This window comes from Juglans microcarpa x Juglans regia, chromosome 2S, assembly GCF_004785595.1.
Source record: "Juglans microcarpa x Juglans regia isolate MS1-56 chromosome 2S, Jm3101_v1.0, whole genome shotgun sequence".
In the NCBI taxonomy this organism is placed as follows: Eukaryota; Viridiplantae; Streptophyta; class Magnoliopsida; order Fagales; family Juglandaceae; genus Juglans; species Juglans microcarpa x Juglans regia.
The window spans coordinates 3,300,055-3,313,241 of NC_054597.1; the positions used below are offsets into that span (position 1 = coordinate 3,300,055).

The 13,187-nt window shown below is 35.7% G+C and overlaps 2 protein-coding genes across 2 annotated transcripts; both read left to right on the forward strand.

Moving 5' to 3' along the window:
- The first annotated feature begins 1,247 nt into the window (after window positions 1–1,247).
- Window positions 1,248–4,788, forward strand: LOC121252283 (delta(7)-sterol-C5(6)-desaturase-like). Its single transcript, XM_041151852.1, has 3 exons — window positions 1,248–1,628; window positions 2,478–2,783; window positions 4,147–4,788. The coding sequence occupies exons 1-3, from the start codon at window positions 1,400–1,402 to the stop codon at window positions 4,440–4,442; spliced, it is 831 nt and encodes a 276-aa protein (XP_041007786.1). The 5' UTR covers window positions 1,248–1,399; the 3' UTR covers window positions 4,443–4,788.
- Window positions 4,789–5,957: 1,169 nt separating this feature from the next.
- LOC121252172 (chloroplastic group IIA intron splicing facilitator CRS1, chloroplastic) lies at window positions 5,958–13,179 on the forward strand. The gene is made up of 8 exons (XM_041151669.1): window positions 5,958–6,809; window positions 7,511–8,042; window positions 9,292–9,422; window positions 10,356–10,706; window positions 10,789–10,945; window positions 11,859–12,151; window positions 12,280–12,339; window positions 12,931–13,179. Exons 1-8 carry the CDS (start codon window positions 6,057–6,059, stop codon window positions 12,970–12,972), a joined length of 2,319 nt encoding a protein of 772 aa, XP_041007603.1. The 5' UTR covers window positions 5,958–6,056; the 3' UTR covers window positions 12,973–13,179.
- Window positions 13,180–13,187: the final 8 nt, after the last annotated feature.

Consider the following 13,187-nt stretch of genomic DNA (forward strand, 5'->3'; position numbering starts at 1 on the left):
GTAAGAGTACATTAATAAAATGAGTAATGCTAGTTATAAGTTGTAAGTGTACAAGTTTGGCGCACGTCCTTTATAAAAAGGTGGGTCCCGCCACAAAATGTGTTTTTATAAATTTTTTTTTTTATGACAGAGCACACTTTTTAACAAAAGACCTAAGCGAAACTTATATATTTAGAAATTGTACAGATCATCACTCTAATAAAATTTACAAAATTCATCTTTTCAAGAAGCAAATAAAGAAATAAAAAATTACAAACCTAGCTTTTGACATATCCAACACTGTCACTGAAGATTGTGGGACTTGCAACAAGTGATGCAATTAATAAAACTCGAATAAAAAGAAGAAGAAGCTAGAACTAAATCCACCAGCCTGTAGCATCATATTATAAGACCATAATAATGTCAAAGACCATGAATAAATGGAATGCCAACCAATTCAGTAATGTGAGTGCCATCATTATACTCTCTACTCAATTTACCCAACAATATGTGTTATGTGCTCCAATTCTAGATTCTTGATTTAAGAGACGGTTTAGATAATGAGATGAGATCAGTTGAGATAATTTATAAATAGTAGTGAGATTATTAGTTAAAATTAAATTAGATGAGATGTCACCTCTATATCCAAACTGGCTTTAAAACTCTCATCGATGGTTATCTGTTCAAAAATTATTATTTTTTAACATCTATTTCTTACAGTTTAATGTTAATTAAATAGTAAAAACTAAAGTTAAATAAAAATAAACAAATAAGTTTCGATATCTTATAGTCAATTCAACTCAACTCTGAATTCAAAAAAGAAAAAAACTCAACTCGATATCAAACCTGCACACTGAAAATTGACTTTTAATATTAGTAAAAATAATGTAAAATCGAGCAGTAAATGTAAATATAAATGAATAAATATAGATAGAAGTTACTATTAGAAGTATTCATTTTGCACACATAATGTGGCATCATCTACACCACACATCTCCCTAAGTGAGTGTTGAGAACAATCAACTAAAAACAATTATGCAGTGAGTGTAAAGTATAATGTTACAATAATTTCTCTCTAGCGTTACTCATTTTAAATATATGTAAATGATATGCTTTATGCAGACTGACTCGATGGTGCGCCGCACGTGCGGGCTATAAAATCCCTGAAACCAAACGCTCTAAAATTAAAAAACATATTATTTTATGATAAGTTGTAAATAAATTGTAGTTAGATTGTAAGGCTATCATCTCCCATCTGTATTTATAATTATGTAATCTGAGCTCTTGGTTCGGTGAATATTTTAGTTTGATTCCAGTTGACGCCTGTTCTCTCTCCGTCTCTCTGTTCCGAATCGCCGGTCACATTCTCCGGCGAGCCATTGGGCAATCCGACTTGACATCCTCGGACCTTCGAACGAGCATGGAAGACCATGGTAGTACATATCTGCAACTGTTCGTGGATGAGACCACCTTTTACAACCGCATCGTGCTGGGGAGCCTCTTGCCGAGCAGGGTTTGGGATCCACTTCCCCACTTCCTACAGACATGGCTGCGCAACTACATTGGCGGCGTTCTTGTTTACTTCCTCTCTGGCTTGCTCTGGTGCTTCTATATATATTACTGGAAGTGCAACGTTTATGTTCCTAAAGGTATTGACTTTTTTTTTTTTTAACTTATTTTGGTAGTTTTAGTATCGGTTGTTTGGTTTGGATTGAAAGGGGGTTGGTCCTAGTTATTAATTCTTAATCTTTTTTATTTTCCTAGCAATGAGTGTATATAAGGTTGTGAATGTTTTTCTCTGCGATTATTGTTTTTTTTGGCCCCCATCTGTTGATATACGGAATTGGTGGTCAGTTTCGATCTGTCGAGGTATAAAATTTCCAGTCAATTGATGGGTGAAATAAAATTGACCACCTCTGTCCGTCCATTTTCGTTGGCATCAATCAGGTCTTGTTTGGTTGAAATTCTCCATTTTCTTAAATCTCCTTTTGATTCCTTCACAGGAAATGAATTTCGTTTTCCTGTTAATTGTCGTACAGCCAAAATAAAAAGAAATAGATTTTTCTTTTTAACTTCTGTTTGGTTCTCTTGTTAAATGGTGTTATGTTATGGAACAGTTCCACTGATGAGATCTTCATCAGGGAGCAATTAGACTCGTATATTTGCAGGGGTAAGATATGCAAGGATTATTCTAGTGCTTGTGGGTTCAGCTTTCTTATCAGCAAGATTTTATCTCCAATTAATTCGGCGGAAAGCATAACTTGATATCTCTTTCCAAGATTTAGGAAGTCTAGATAGCTGTTCATACATTGAGTTGGAATTAATGAAAATCCACGAATCTACAAACATTAGTTTGTAAAACTGATTGGCTGGGTAATTCATGAAACTTCCAGCTTGGAATTGTCCTCTATGTTGCATTGATATGTGAACAAGAGAAGGTATTCTGTCTGGGCCCATGTTAACATTTTTGTTGGATATGTTGAATACTCTTGCTGCAGATGCCATTCCTTCTTACAAATCCATGCTCTTGCAAATATATGTTACCATGAAAGCCATGCCATGGTACTCTGCTCTTCCAGCTGTTTCTGAGTACATGGTTGAAAATGGCTGGACAAAATGCTTTTCAAGGATCAGCGATGTGGGTTGGCTTGCCTACCTGGTGTATTTGGTGATTTATCTTGTAATAGCAGAATTCGGAATTTACTGGATGCATAGAGAGTTGCACGACATAAAACCTCTTTATAAATATCTTCATGCTACCCATCACATCTACAACAAACGGAATACCCTTTCTCCATTTGCAGGTAAGTTGTCAATCTCCTGAATTCAACTTCCACTGTTTTATCTCAACTCAAAGCCCTTTGGATTTTGGATGCTTGTATGTGTAATCTTTTGCCGTTTCAGATTTTTATATATGTTGAAGGAATATCATGTACGGAATGTCTTTTTTTTTTTTATAAGTAAGAAGTCAATTTTATTCAACAAATGAAATAGGCATAGTCCGTGGACACATAAAGTAAACAGAAGAAAACACCTAAATACATTCTAGCTTAAGGGGAACACTTTTATAAAATTCATGTACGGAATGTCAAACACCAATAACAGCTTATAGACCAGAACAAGGTGCCATTGATACTACTAACTGTCAAAATCCAATCAAGGATTCTTATAAAGGGCTTAGGAATCTTGCATATATCATTCCCTGTGAAAAGAAGAAAAAACATATTGCAGTTTCCTAGAAGTTGATGTGGCTTCTTTCGTGTTTCATCCATTTGATGTTTGATAACTATAATTTCTTATGCGACTTACTTTTACCTTTCAAAACAAAAAAAAAGATTCTTATGCTGTTTAAAGTTTGAGGCGTACATAGTAGCACTATTGGAGTCCGGAATTAACTTTGTTTGAAACTCTTGTGGTCCATTAAGAAGGGCTTTGTGAAAGAAAGTGAAACCAAGTTAGTGAAGGTGGACAAAGAACTCTGTAGTTGACCATAGCGGTCCTTTTTCAGTTCGGTCTTTCAGTAATCAAGCAGAAATTATACTGTTAGAATACATTTCTTAAAATCTTTTTAAGCAGTTGGGTCACTTTGGCATGCATTCACCATTACTCATTCTTGGTTAGATTCGATTGTTAATGATGTTTCTGGGATACCAGTTGTACAGACTCCATCCTTTTTCTGATACAAACACCCCAACAAAAAGGAAAAGAAATAAAAGATCGTTAGCTCTTTATGAGAATCCTAGATTGGATGTTCATTTGATCTAGAAACTGACCTCCTTTTTAGAACCAACTTTGACTTGGAGTGTGACTATAGTATGTTCTTTTCTTTTGTGCTCCTAACTCCAATGAAAAACAGACAGTGGAAAATTATATACACCAATGTGGCCATGATGGGAATTCATTTCTTTCAGGCTATTGTAAATCCCGATATATGAATAAAATCAATCTTGTTGAAGAATGAATTCCTCTCTAGTTTTCTTGGGGTACAATGCTTGAAACGTGATTTCCTTTTTCACACTATCTGCATCTTTGGAGATGTAAACTAGTTTTCTTATTTGGGGGATTTAAAAAGCAACTGAGCTATTGTTTGCATCTATAGCAAGGATGTATATGTAATTTGAATAACTGTCTATTGGTTTACTTACAGAACGATATATGCTATGTCAGGTTTGGCCTTCCACCCGCTTGACGGAATATTGCAGGCTGTTCCACATGTCATAGCACTATTTCTCGTGCCGACCCATTTTTTGACCCACATATTGCTCCTCTTCCTTGAGGCTATATGGACAGCAAACATTCATGATTGCATCCATGCCAACTTATGGCCTGTGATGGGTGCTGGCTACCACACCATTCATCACACTACGTACCGTCACAACTACGGCCATTATACCATCTGGATGGATTGGCTCTTTGGCACTCTTCGTGACCCCCTGGATGATGAACCCAAGAAAGTTATGTAATGCTCCTTCCTTCAAACCCGATTGCTCCTTCAGTTTTTCGAACTCTAAGATGCCAGTTGGATTATTTTCTCGTATGCTGTCTTTGCAATGTGAATCCTGTTGGTCGTTAGTTTCTTTTATGTCTGCGACTGCAGAATGTCCAAAATTAGTAGTGATAAGGGATTCAGGTGTCATATGGAATTTTTCTTGCTCTCTCTGTTACCTCCAAGTCTGGCAAACCAATGTATTCAATTGAATGAAGTCTTATGGTAAAATTTGTGGGGCATATATTGAATGGACTACATACTTCTCTACCTCTACCCAAACATGGAGGTGTAGCAATGGAATCGTCAGCATTTAAAGTGTATATTCAATCTAAATTTCCTATCTTCCTGTTCTATGTGCTTCATTAGGTCTCTCAAGTTTATATAGATAGTTAATTATTAGGTAGTTGTAGGAATGAAGATGGTACTTTTTTTTCTCTTCGAAGTATAACATCAGCAAGCTCTTTTATGGCCGGTGGAACGAACAACAGCAAGATCTAGGCCCCGTATGGATAGGAAAAAAATAGTAAAAACGTTTCATCTCATCATTACAATTTTTTTTATATTTTTATATAAAATATAATAAAAAATTTAACTTTTTAAAATTTTAAAACAGTAATAATATTAAAAAAATAATATTTAATTTAACTTTCGACTTCAATTCACTGTCCAAACGCACCCTGGACATATACTAAACTGGAAGAAATTTCTGAGTAACAAAGCCTGGAAAGGGGTGCAGTCTAAACGTTAAGGAAAAACAAAATTCCAACCTATCGATTAATTAAACACACATATTTTCACAATAATATTATATGATGATATTTTTATAATTTTATAGGATATTTTACAAAAAATTCCTTATTTAAAATATAATTGTGTATAAGGCCTAGTTTTGATACTGAGAATAATATTATTAGAATAATTCATTATTATTCATTATTTAATTATTACTTTACATCTATGTTTCACTACTATTCAATATTCTATTATTGTTTTTTCATTATTTTATTACTATTATTCACAAAATATTTGAAAATACCTTACTACCCAAAGACATCTTAAATCATTTTTCTTTTTAAAAGTATTGCTCAATATTCACCCTTCAGAAAACAGAGCAGATGAATGGAAATAAAGATTGCTATTAAATTTTAATGTTAAATTTTATTATTTTAGGATTGGTTTAGTTACACAAAATCAAACAATTTCATCTCATATAATAATTATAATTTTTTAAACTTTCACAAAAAGTATAATAAATAATTTAATTTTCTCAAATCTCAAAATAAAATAATATTAACAAATAATATTATAATAATATTTAATTTAATTTTAAAATAAAATATTTTATTTTATCTCATCTGAATTATATAGTAGAACTTTAATTATATTATTTAATATTTGAAATAGTTTTATTTATAGAAGTTATTTTATATTTGAAATAATTAGAGTCCAGATCGCTGACAGTTAAAAAGCCAACGAATAAATAGGATATCTGCTGCTCCAAATCCAAACAGAGTTGGAAACTGAAGAAAGCGAGCCCAAAATCTCCGTCAGTTGCGCGAAAGCTCCACCACCACTCACTCACCCACCCATGCCGGCAACTCTCTTTCGTTTCCCCTCCCACTCGTACCTCACCATCTCATCCTCATTAAACCCAAAACCTCCCCAAACCCCCAAACACACTCCCTCCTCCAATCCCACAATCGCCAACAACCCAGAGTTCTCTCTCTCTTTAAAGCAACCTCTTTCGCAATCCGATGCCGCTGTTAAGATGCCCACAGCTCCGTGGATGAATGGCCCCCTTCTTCTCCCACCCCATGAGGCTCTTGACCTCTCTAAACCCAACAGCAAAAAGAACTTAAACAATGCCAGAGTCGAAAAGTCCGATAAAGCGCTGACTGAGAAAATTGGCGTGAGAGGGGAAAGAGCGGTGAACAAGATCGTCAGGAGCATCGAAAAGCTTCGAATGAACGACGATTCAGATGAAACCCAAAAGGATTCTGGTAAATTTGGATTTGGGGATTGCTTGGAACAACTTGGGGAAGATGACTGGTCGAGATACGGAAGGAAAATGCCTTGGGAGAGGGACGTGGGGTTCGCTCTTCGGAGAATGAAGAAGGAAAAGGCGGTGACTGAGGCGGAATTGAGGCTTGACAAGGCGTTGCTCGAGAGGCTGAGGGTTGAGGCCGCTAAGATGAGGCGATGGGTGAAGGTTAAGAAAGCTGGGGTGACTCAGGGAGTAGTTGATGAGATTAAAACGATCTGGAGGAGGAATGAGCTTGCCATGTTGAAATTTGATATCCCTTTGTGCAAGAATTTGGATAGAGCACGAGAAATCGTCAAGGTTCGTTTTTTTTTTTCGATAAGTTAAAAAAATATAATGTACTGGGTTTACTGCAGAGGAAAAAAATGTGCCGGGTTCACTTGGAACCAATCTATGGGTACAAAAGGAAAAGAAAAAGAGAATATTTTTGGGGGACTGATTGAAATGGCTATGTTTGAATATAAAAACAAAAAGGATTGACATGACTATGTAGTTATTTGATAATTAGTTGGGTATTTCGGATGGAATGAAAACTGCCGCCACATGGAATACTAACGTCTTTCGTAAGGGGGAAAATACTGTTGATTTAGAACATGACACAAGCTGGAATTGAGCTGCTAATGAGGAGGGTCAGCTGAGGTCATTCTGCGTACCATTAAACATTCTTCGGTTTAGCCAAGAAGGAAAACAAAAAAAAGGGCTTTGGTTTTAGAAAATTAGCTGGAACATTCTCTGGTTGTTGCGCAAATGGAATATGCTTCTTGTTTAAAGTTTAAACATATGTTATTGTTCAGCAGACTGTGTTAAGAGGTCCAAGTTTAGGTGATTTTTTTGATAAATTAATACTACATATGGATTTCATGGTAGTTCGAAATTTTCTATTCCTTGTAATGCTGCTTACACATATTATATTTAATTTCATATAAGTTCTATAATTGTTGTTTTCTGTATATTGGTTCTGATGGTTGCTTTTATAATTCATTTTTGAAAAAAAAAAACAGATCAAGACTGGAGGCTTGGTTGTTTGGAGTAAAAAAGATACTCTTGTTGTCTATCGAGGGTGCAGTTATCAGCCGACTTCAAAGAACATTTTAAAGACACGTGCTAGGCTTGCTGGCAGTCAAGCAGCACCTTATTATGAAACTGGTCTGCCGAAGTGGGAAAGAAACTATGAAGTTTCTCTAACTAGCTCCAATGAAAATGGTGTAGATGAAAAGATGTGTAGAAGTGAAGGCGAGGGAGCAAATTTGCCGCCTGGAATCTCTTCAAAAGGGGATTTGAATTACCAACCAGTGAGTGGATCACTTTATGTGAGAGAAACAGAGAGATTATTAGATGGCTTGGGACCTCGTTTCCTTGATTGGTGGATGGACAAGCCTTTGCCCGTAGATGCAGATTTACTTCCTGAAGTGGTTCCTGGATATAGGCCTCCATTTAGACTTTGTCCACCTCGTGCCAGAGCAAAGCTGACAAATGACGAATTGACGTACTTGAGGAAGCTTGCTCACCCTTTACCTACTCATTTTGTTCTTGGTATTACCTCGCTTACCATTGTATGTCAGTTTTCCCTAGAAGATATGAATTTCTGGAAACATATAATTTCACAATTTAATATTGATAATAGAAGAAAAGTAGAAATATTCTTATAAAAAAAAAGAAAGAATAAATTAAGAAAACGTGTTATTTATTACAAATGTTATTTACTTGTGTATGGCAATCATCATTGTCATTTTCTAAGATGAGAAATAAATTTTTGGAGACAACTATTGTTGTATAAGTCTTGTGCAATCATTTATGATGACTTGCTTGTGTTGTTGTCCTAAATAGCGTTTAGTAATGCTGTTATTATATCAATTTGTTATGAGCAATAACTTTTGGATACAACTTACTGGGCTTTTCTTTGATATATAAGATCTGTTTTAGAGGGTGATGGCATATGTTAAGCAGATGCTAGATTTTATTGTCGGAAGCTTCCTTGCTCTCAAAATCTTTTCTGTAGATGGGATTTATATTCAGAAACTTCCCTAACTGCTGATTATGTTCTTGCGTTTGGAATACTTGTAAAAAAAAAAAAATTGTTCTTGAGTTTGGAGCAGAATAATATTTAATCAGTCCTTCACATGCAATTAAGTTTTGTTTTTCAAATTTTATCATACACTGAGACTTTGTGGTACTTGGTTTTAAAATTTCGCCTGTATTCATTTTATGTATGAAGAACAGCTCCAATTAATCTGAATCTCAATGGCTTATTAGAACACTGGAAACCTTATTCTTGTATAATTTTTTTCAGTTATACTTGTATTGTGAGTTGGTAAAGCTATTAATTTATTTGGATTATAGAAAAATCACTGGATTGTTAAGTGTTTGATCGAGTTTGGATATCTCCTGGATATCTTCAATGTAGCATGTGGTGGATTCTTATGTAGCATCCCCAACCCGATTTAGTGTATTCTGCAATGAATGAGTTAGCAATCTCATTTATCTTTTTAGACATGAACTTATCCAAATTTGCGTGGGTTTAAAGTTTGAGCAAGCATGGCTTATAGTCTACCCTATTCATGTTTATACCTGGCCTGAAGATAATAAATCAATATTAATGTTTTTAAAAGTTGGAGAATGATCAGTATGAGTCTATTTTAGGCACATCACTTTGAAATCATAAAGACTATTATTAGGTTCTGAATCTGTTCATCCAACTAGATATTCATTGCCATGCTAGTGGTGTGCATGCAGATGTCTGTGTACACAAGACTTTAATTTCAGTTTTACTCTTTTTTTAAAGGGAAAAACCGAAAACTTCAAGGCTTATCTGCGTCCATCTTAAAACTGTGGGAGAAAAGTCTTATTGTGAAGATTGCTCTGAAGTGGGGAGTCCCGAATATGAACAATGAGGAAGTGGCATTGGAACTCAAGGCAAGTTGAATAGAATATAGGCTTTTGAGTGGTAAGACAGATTCATACCATGACATGCTAGCATTCCTGTTGATCCTTGTACAAAAAGGCAAAGCCTGCCTATATTGGCAGGCTTTACCATGCTTGTCATCTTCAGGTAACAGTAGGTGCGTATTAACGGTGACCTTTTGAGGCTTGGTGGCCTACCTCTTGATCTCCCTCACATGAACATCATCCTTGTCTAAACACCATAGTTGCTGATTCTTGTCTTTTGTGCTTAAATCACCACAGCACTGCTGCATGGGATGTGGTAGCTGCTTTTTTTTTTTTTTTTTTTTATAAGTAATCAAGAAGTTTTATTCATAATAATAGGCAAAGCCCAAGTACACAGAAAGTATACATGAGAAATACCTATCTATAATGTATAATGGAAAGAAGAAAATCATGGACATTAAGTCCATTACAAACAATAGCCCCCACCCAAGAAAACAATGTTTTAAAGAAAAAAACTTTCAGCTCCTCCATTGTTCTCTCTTGGTTTTCAAAGCTTCTATCATTTCGCTCCCGCCAAATACACCAACACATACATATAGGGACCATTTTCCATATTGCTGCAACTTGTGTATTTCCTCGAAGGCCTCTCCAGCATGGTAGAAAGTCCAACAATCTGCCGGGCATAACCCATGATAAACCAAGTCCTGTAAAAAAATCTGAGCACCAGAAACCTGTACGGTGATCTGAGCACCAGAAACCTGTACTGATGGCTGTTAGACTTGAATTTAGAAGTTTGGTTTTCTGGAAGGATCATGGGGTTGGTTGTTGTGCCTCAAACATTAGCTGTGCTTGCCTCTGCATGTACATCCATAATCTATGCATGTGATGCTGACTATCTATGCTTGTCTATGCCTTATAACCATGGATATGCATGTATTTGAACATTGAATACTGTTGCAGCATCTTACAGGTGGAGTTCTTTTGCTGCGTAATAAGTTTCTAATAATACTTTATAGAGGCAAGGATTTCCTCCCCTGTAGAGTTGCAAATTTAATAGCCGAGAGAGAAACTGAGCTCAAAAAATACCAACTTCATGAAGAAGGTGCACGGGTGAAAGCAATTGAAGCTGTCTGTATGGATAATGGATTAACAGCAAACACTAGCTTGTCCGGCACTTTATCAGAATCCAAGTATATCCAAACTGAGTTCAGTGACCTGGAAAAAGGAAATACAGAGGTTGAAATCAAATTGGAAGCCGAAAAACAAAGATTGGAGAGGGAACTAAGAGAGCAAGAGCGCAAACTTTTCATTGTAAGGGTCCTTGTGGATTTCATTTCCCTGTCTTATTATCGCATTACACTGCTATTTGAAAGATCCATTGTGGTTATGGCAGCTTAACATAAAGATAGATAAGTCGATGAAGGAATTATCAAAGTTGACTGGTGGATGGGCGCCTACTGAGATGGACGCAGACCGAGAAATGATAACGGAGGAGGAGAGAGAATGTTTCCAGAAGATAGGACTCAAGATGGATAGATGTTTAGTACTGGGTAAGGAAGAGCTTACTTCTCTAGATGCATATTAGATCTATCCTATGATGAAAAAGAAAGAAGAGTCAGAAAGGGGAGTCTTGTTTGTTTGTTATTTTTTTTTTCCTTTTCTTTCAATTCAAGCATCTTACTGGAGAAGTTTTGTTTTTCAAAGAAATCTATATTGTTGGTTAGGTGTTTTAAGTTTTAAACCGTAGATTAGTCCAATATCAAGATTGGAAATAAAGTTTACTCTGTAGTGTTAGAATTGCTGATTGGATAATAATAATTCTGTTTCTGATTGGTTAATAGCAGACACATGTTACTGTTTCTAATATATGTTATTTTATATTGATGAGCAACCTTGTGAGCTGTTCATGTATCTTGTTACTTCTGCACTAAAGCACTCACCTTTCAGTAACTGATATCGACATCCTGAGCTCAGTAGTAACTGTCATAGACAGTGGACTCCTTAGTGGACCTTCCTGTTCCAAAAGAGATGTTTTCAAATTGAGATGATTGTTGGAGCGACCTGCAGTGCATTAGTGATGAAAAATGTCCCTAGATCTTCCAGCAACTTTTGATGTGCAAGGTCCTTTGCTTTTCAATAATGGTTTTTCTGGTCTTATTAGTGAAGTTAGTTTCAGAGCTGTGATTTGGAAGCAGATAGCTCAACTAACTCAATAGAATATATTTTTAGTTTATCTGTATATATTAATACCACTATTTGAGTATGTGAAATCACAATAAACATAAAACAATAGTGAAAAGTTTGAGATCGTAAAGCCTGTCTTTGGAACTCTGTCTTATCAAATGTTTGCTTGCATTTGTTTGAAATATTTAACCCACTCTTGAATATGCTATTAAAGTAAGTAATGAAGGGACATAATTTGAATCTTCTGCTCACGCATATTGTGTTTAATCTTGGCTTCAGGCAGGCGTGGGGTCTTTGATGGTGTAATAGAGGGCCTGCATCAGCACTGGAAATACAGAGAAGTAGTCAAGGTGATCACAAAGCAGAGATTGTTTCAACAAGTCGTTTATACTGCTAAATTCCTGGAAGCAGAAAGTGGAGGAGTTCTAGTTTCAGTAAAAAAGCTAAAAGAAGGTCATGCTATAATTCTTTACCGTGGGAAGAACTACAGAAGGCCCCTAAAACGGGTGCCCGAGAATCTTCTAACTAAGAGAGAAGCATTACAAAAATCCCTTGAGATGCAGAGAATCGGGGTAAGTGAAGATCTTGTTTTGTCAATACTTCACCATCTCCCTGCCTCTGCAAGTTTTTTTTTTAGTCCTGAATCCTCATGTCATCATGTGTTTAGTGACTCTGACTTGAACGTTCTCTTTTGTCTTAGTCGTTGAAGTTTTTTGCTTATCAAAGACAGCAGGCAATCATGGATTTGAAATGCAAATTGGTAATCTTGAAACCTAAGCTTATACTTGCATCCTTTTCTTTCTTTTTTTCATTTTTTAATACTTGCACCTTTCTAAAGTAGTTTTTAATTAGCTTGGAAAATCCTAAATGTATACTCCATGAGTTCTTGAGCAACGCCTATTTATATGATTCAATAAAATTTTATATTACTTATAACTCCTAGGGGTTGGCTCAAGTGGTAAATACCTTGGTCTTAGTGGTATATGCTCCCTCTAGAAGTAAGGTTTGAATCCTCTTTGCTGCAAAAAATTTTTTAGGGGCTATCGGACTGGGAGAACTTCCCTTTGAATTACGGAAACTCCTTGTCGAGGGCCTGTGCACCCCCAGAATTAGTCAGGATTTTGATCTTGGGCACCCGTTGCCAATAAAAAAAAACTTGTATATTTAAAAAAAATAAATAAATAACTTGGAAACATCAAACATCCTAAATGAAGCAAGCTTTCTGTGTTTTCTCATCAATATACCACAGTTTCTACTTACTCCAACATGTCTAATTTATTTCATTGATTGTCTAATTGGTTAACGCTACAGGTAGAAAATTGGGTTCACTTTTTAGCTAATAATTTTGCAGGAAGATCTGCAGCAAAGCAAGTCTATTTATCAAAGAGACTGAAGTTTAGCATGCCATGGTTCCTCTTATACGTTCAGTTTATTTGAGGAACGAAGGATGTAAATATCGCATGCAAGGGGAATTCTGCATCTGCTGGGCTTCATTAGTTCGCAAGTAAGGCTTTAACCTGTACTCAGTTATTTCTTCATAGAGATCTTAGCCTTTTACTTATTAGCTCCATGCCATAAATTGATGGCAAGTACCAAGATTAAGGCCTT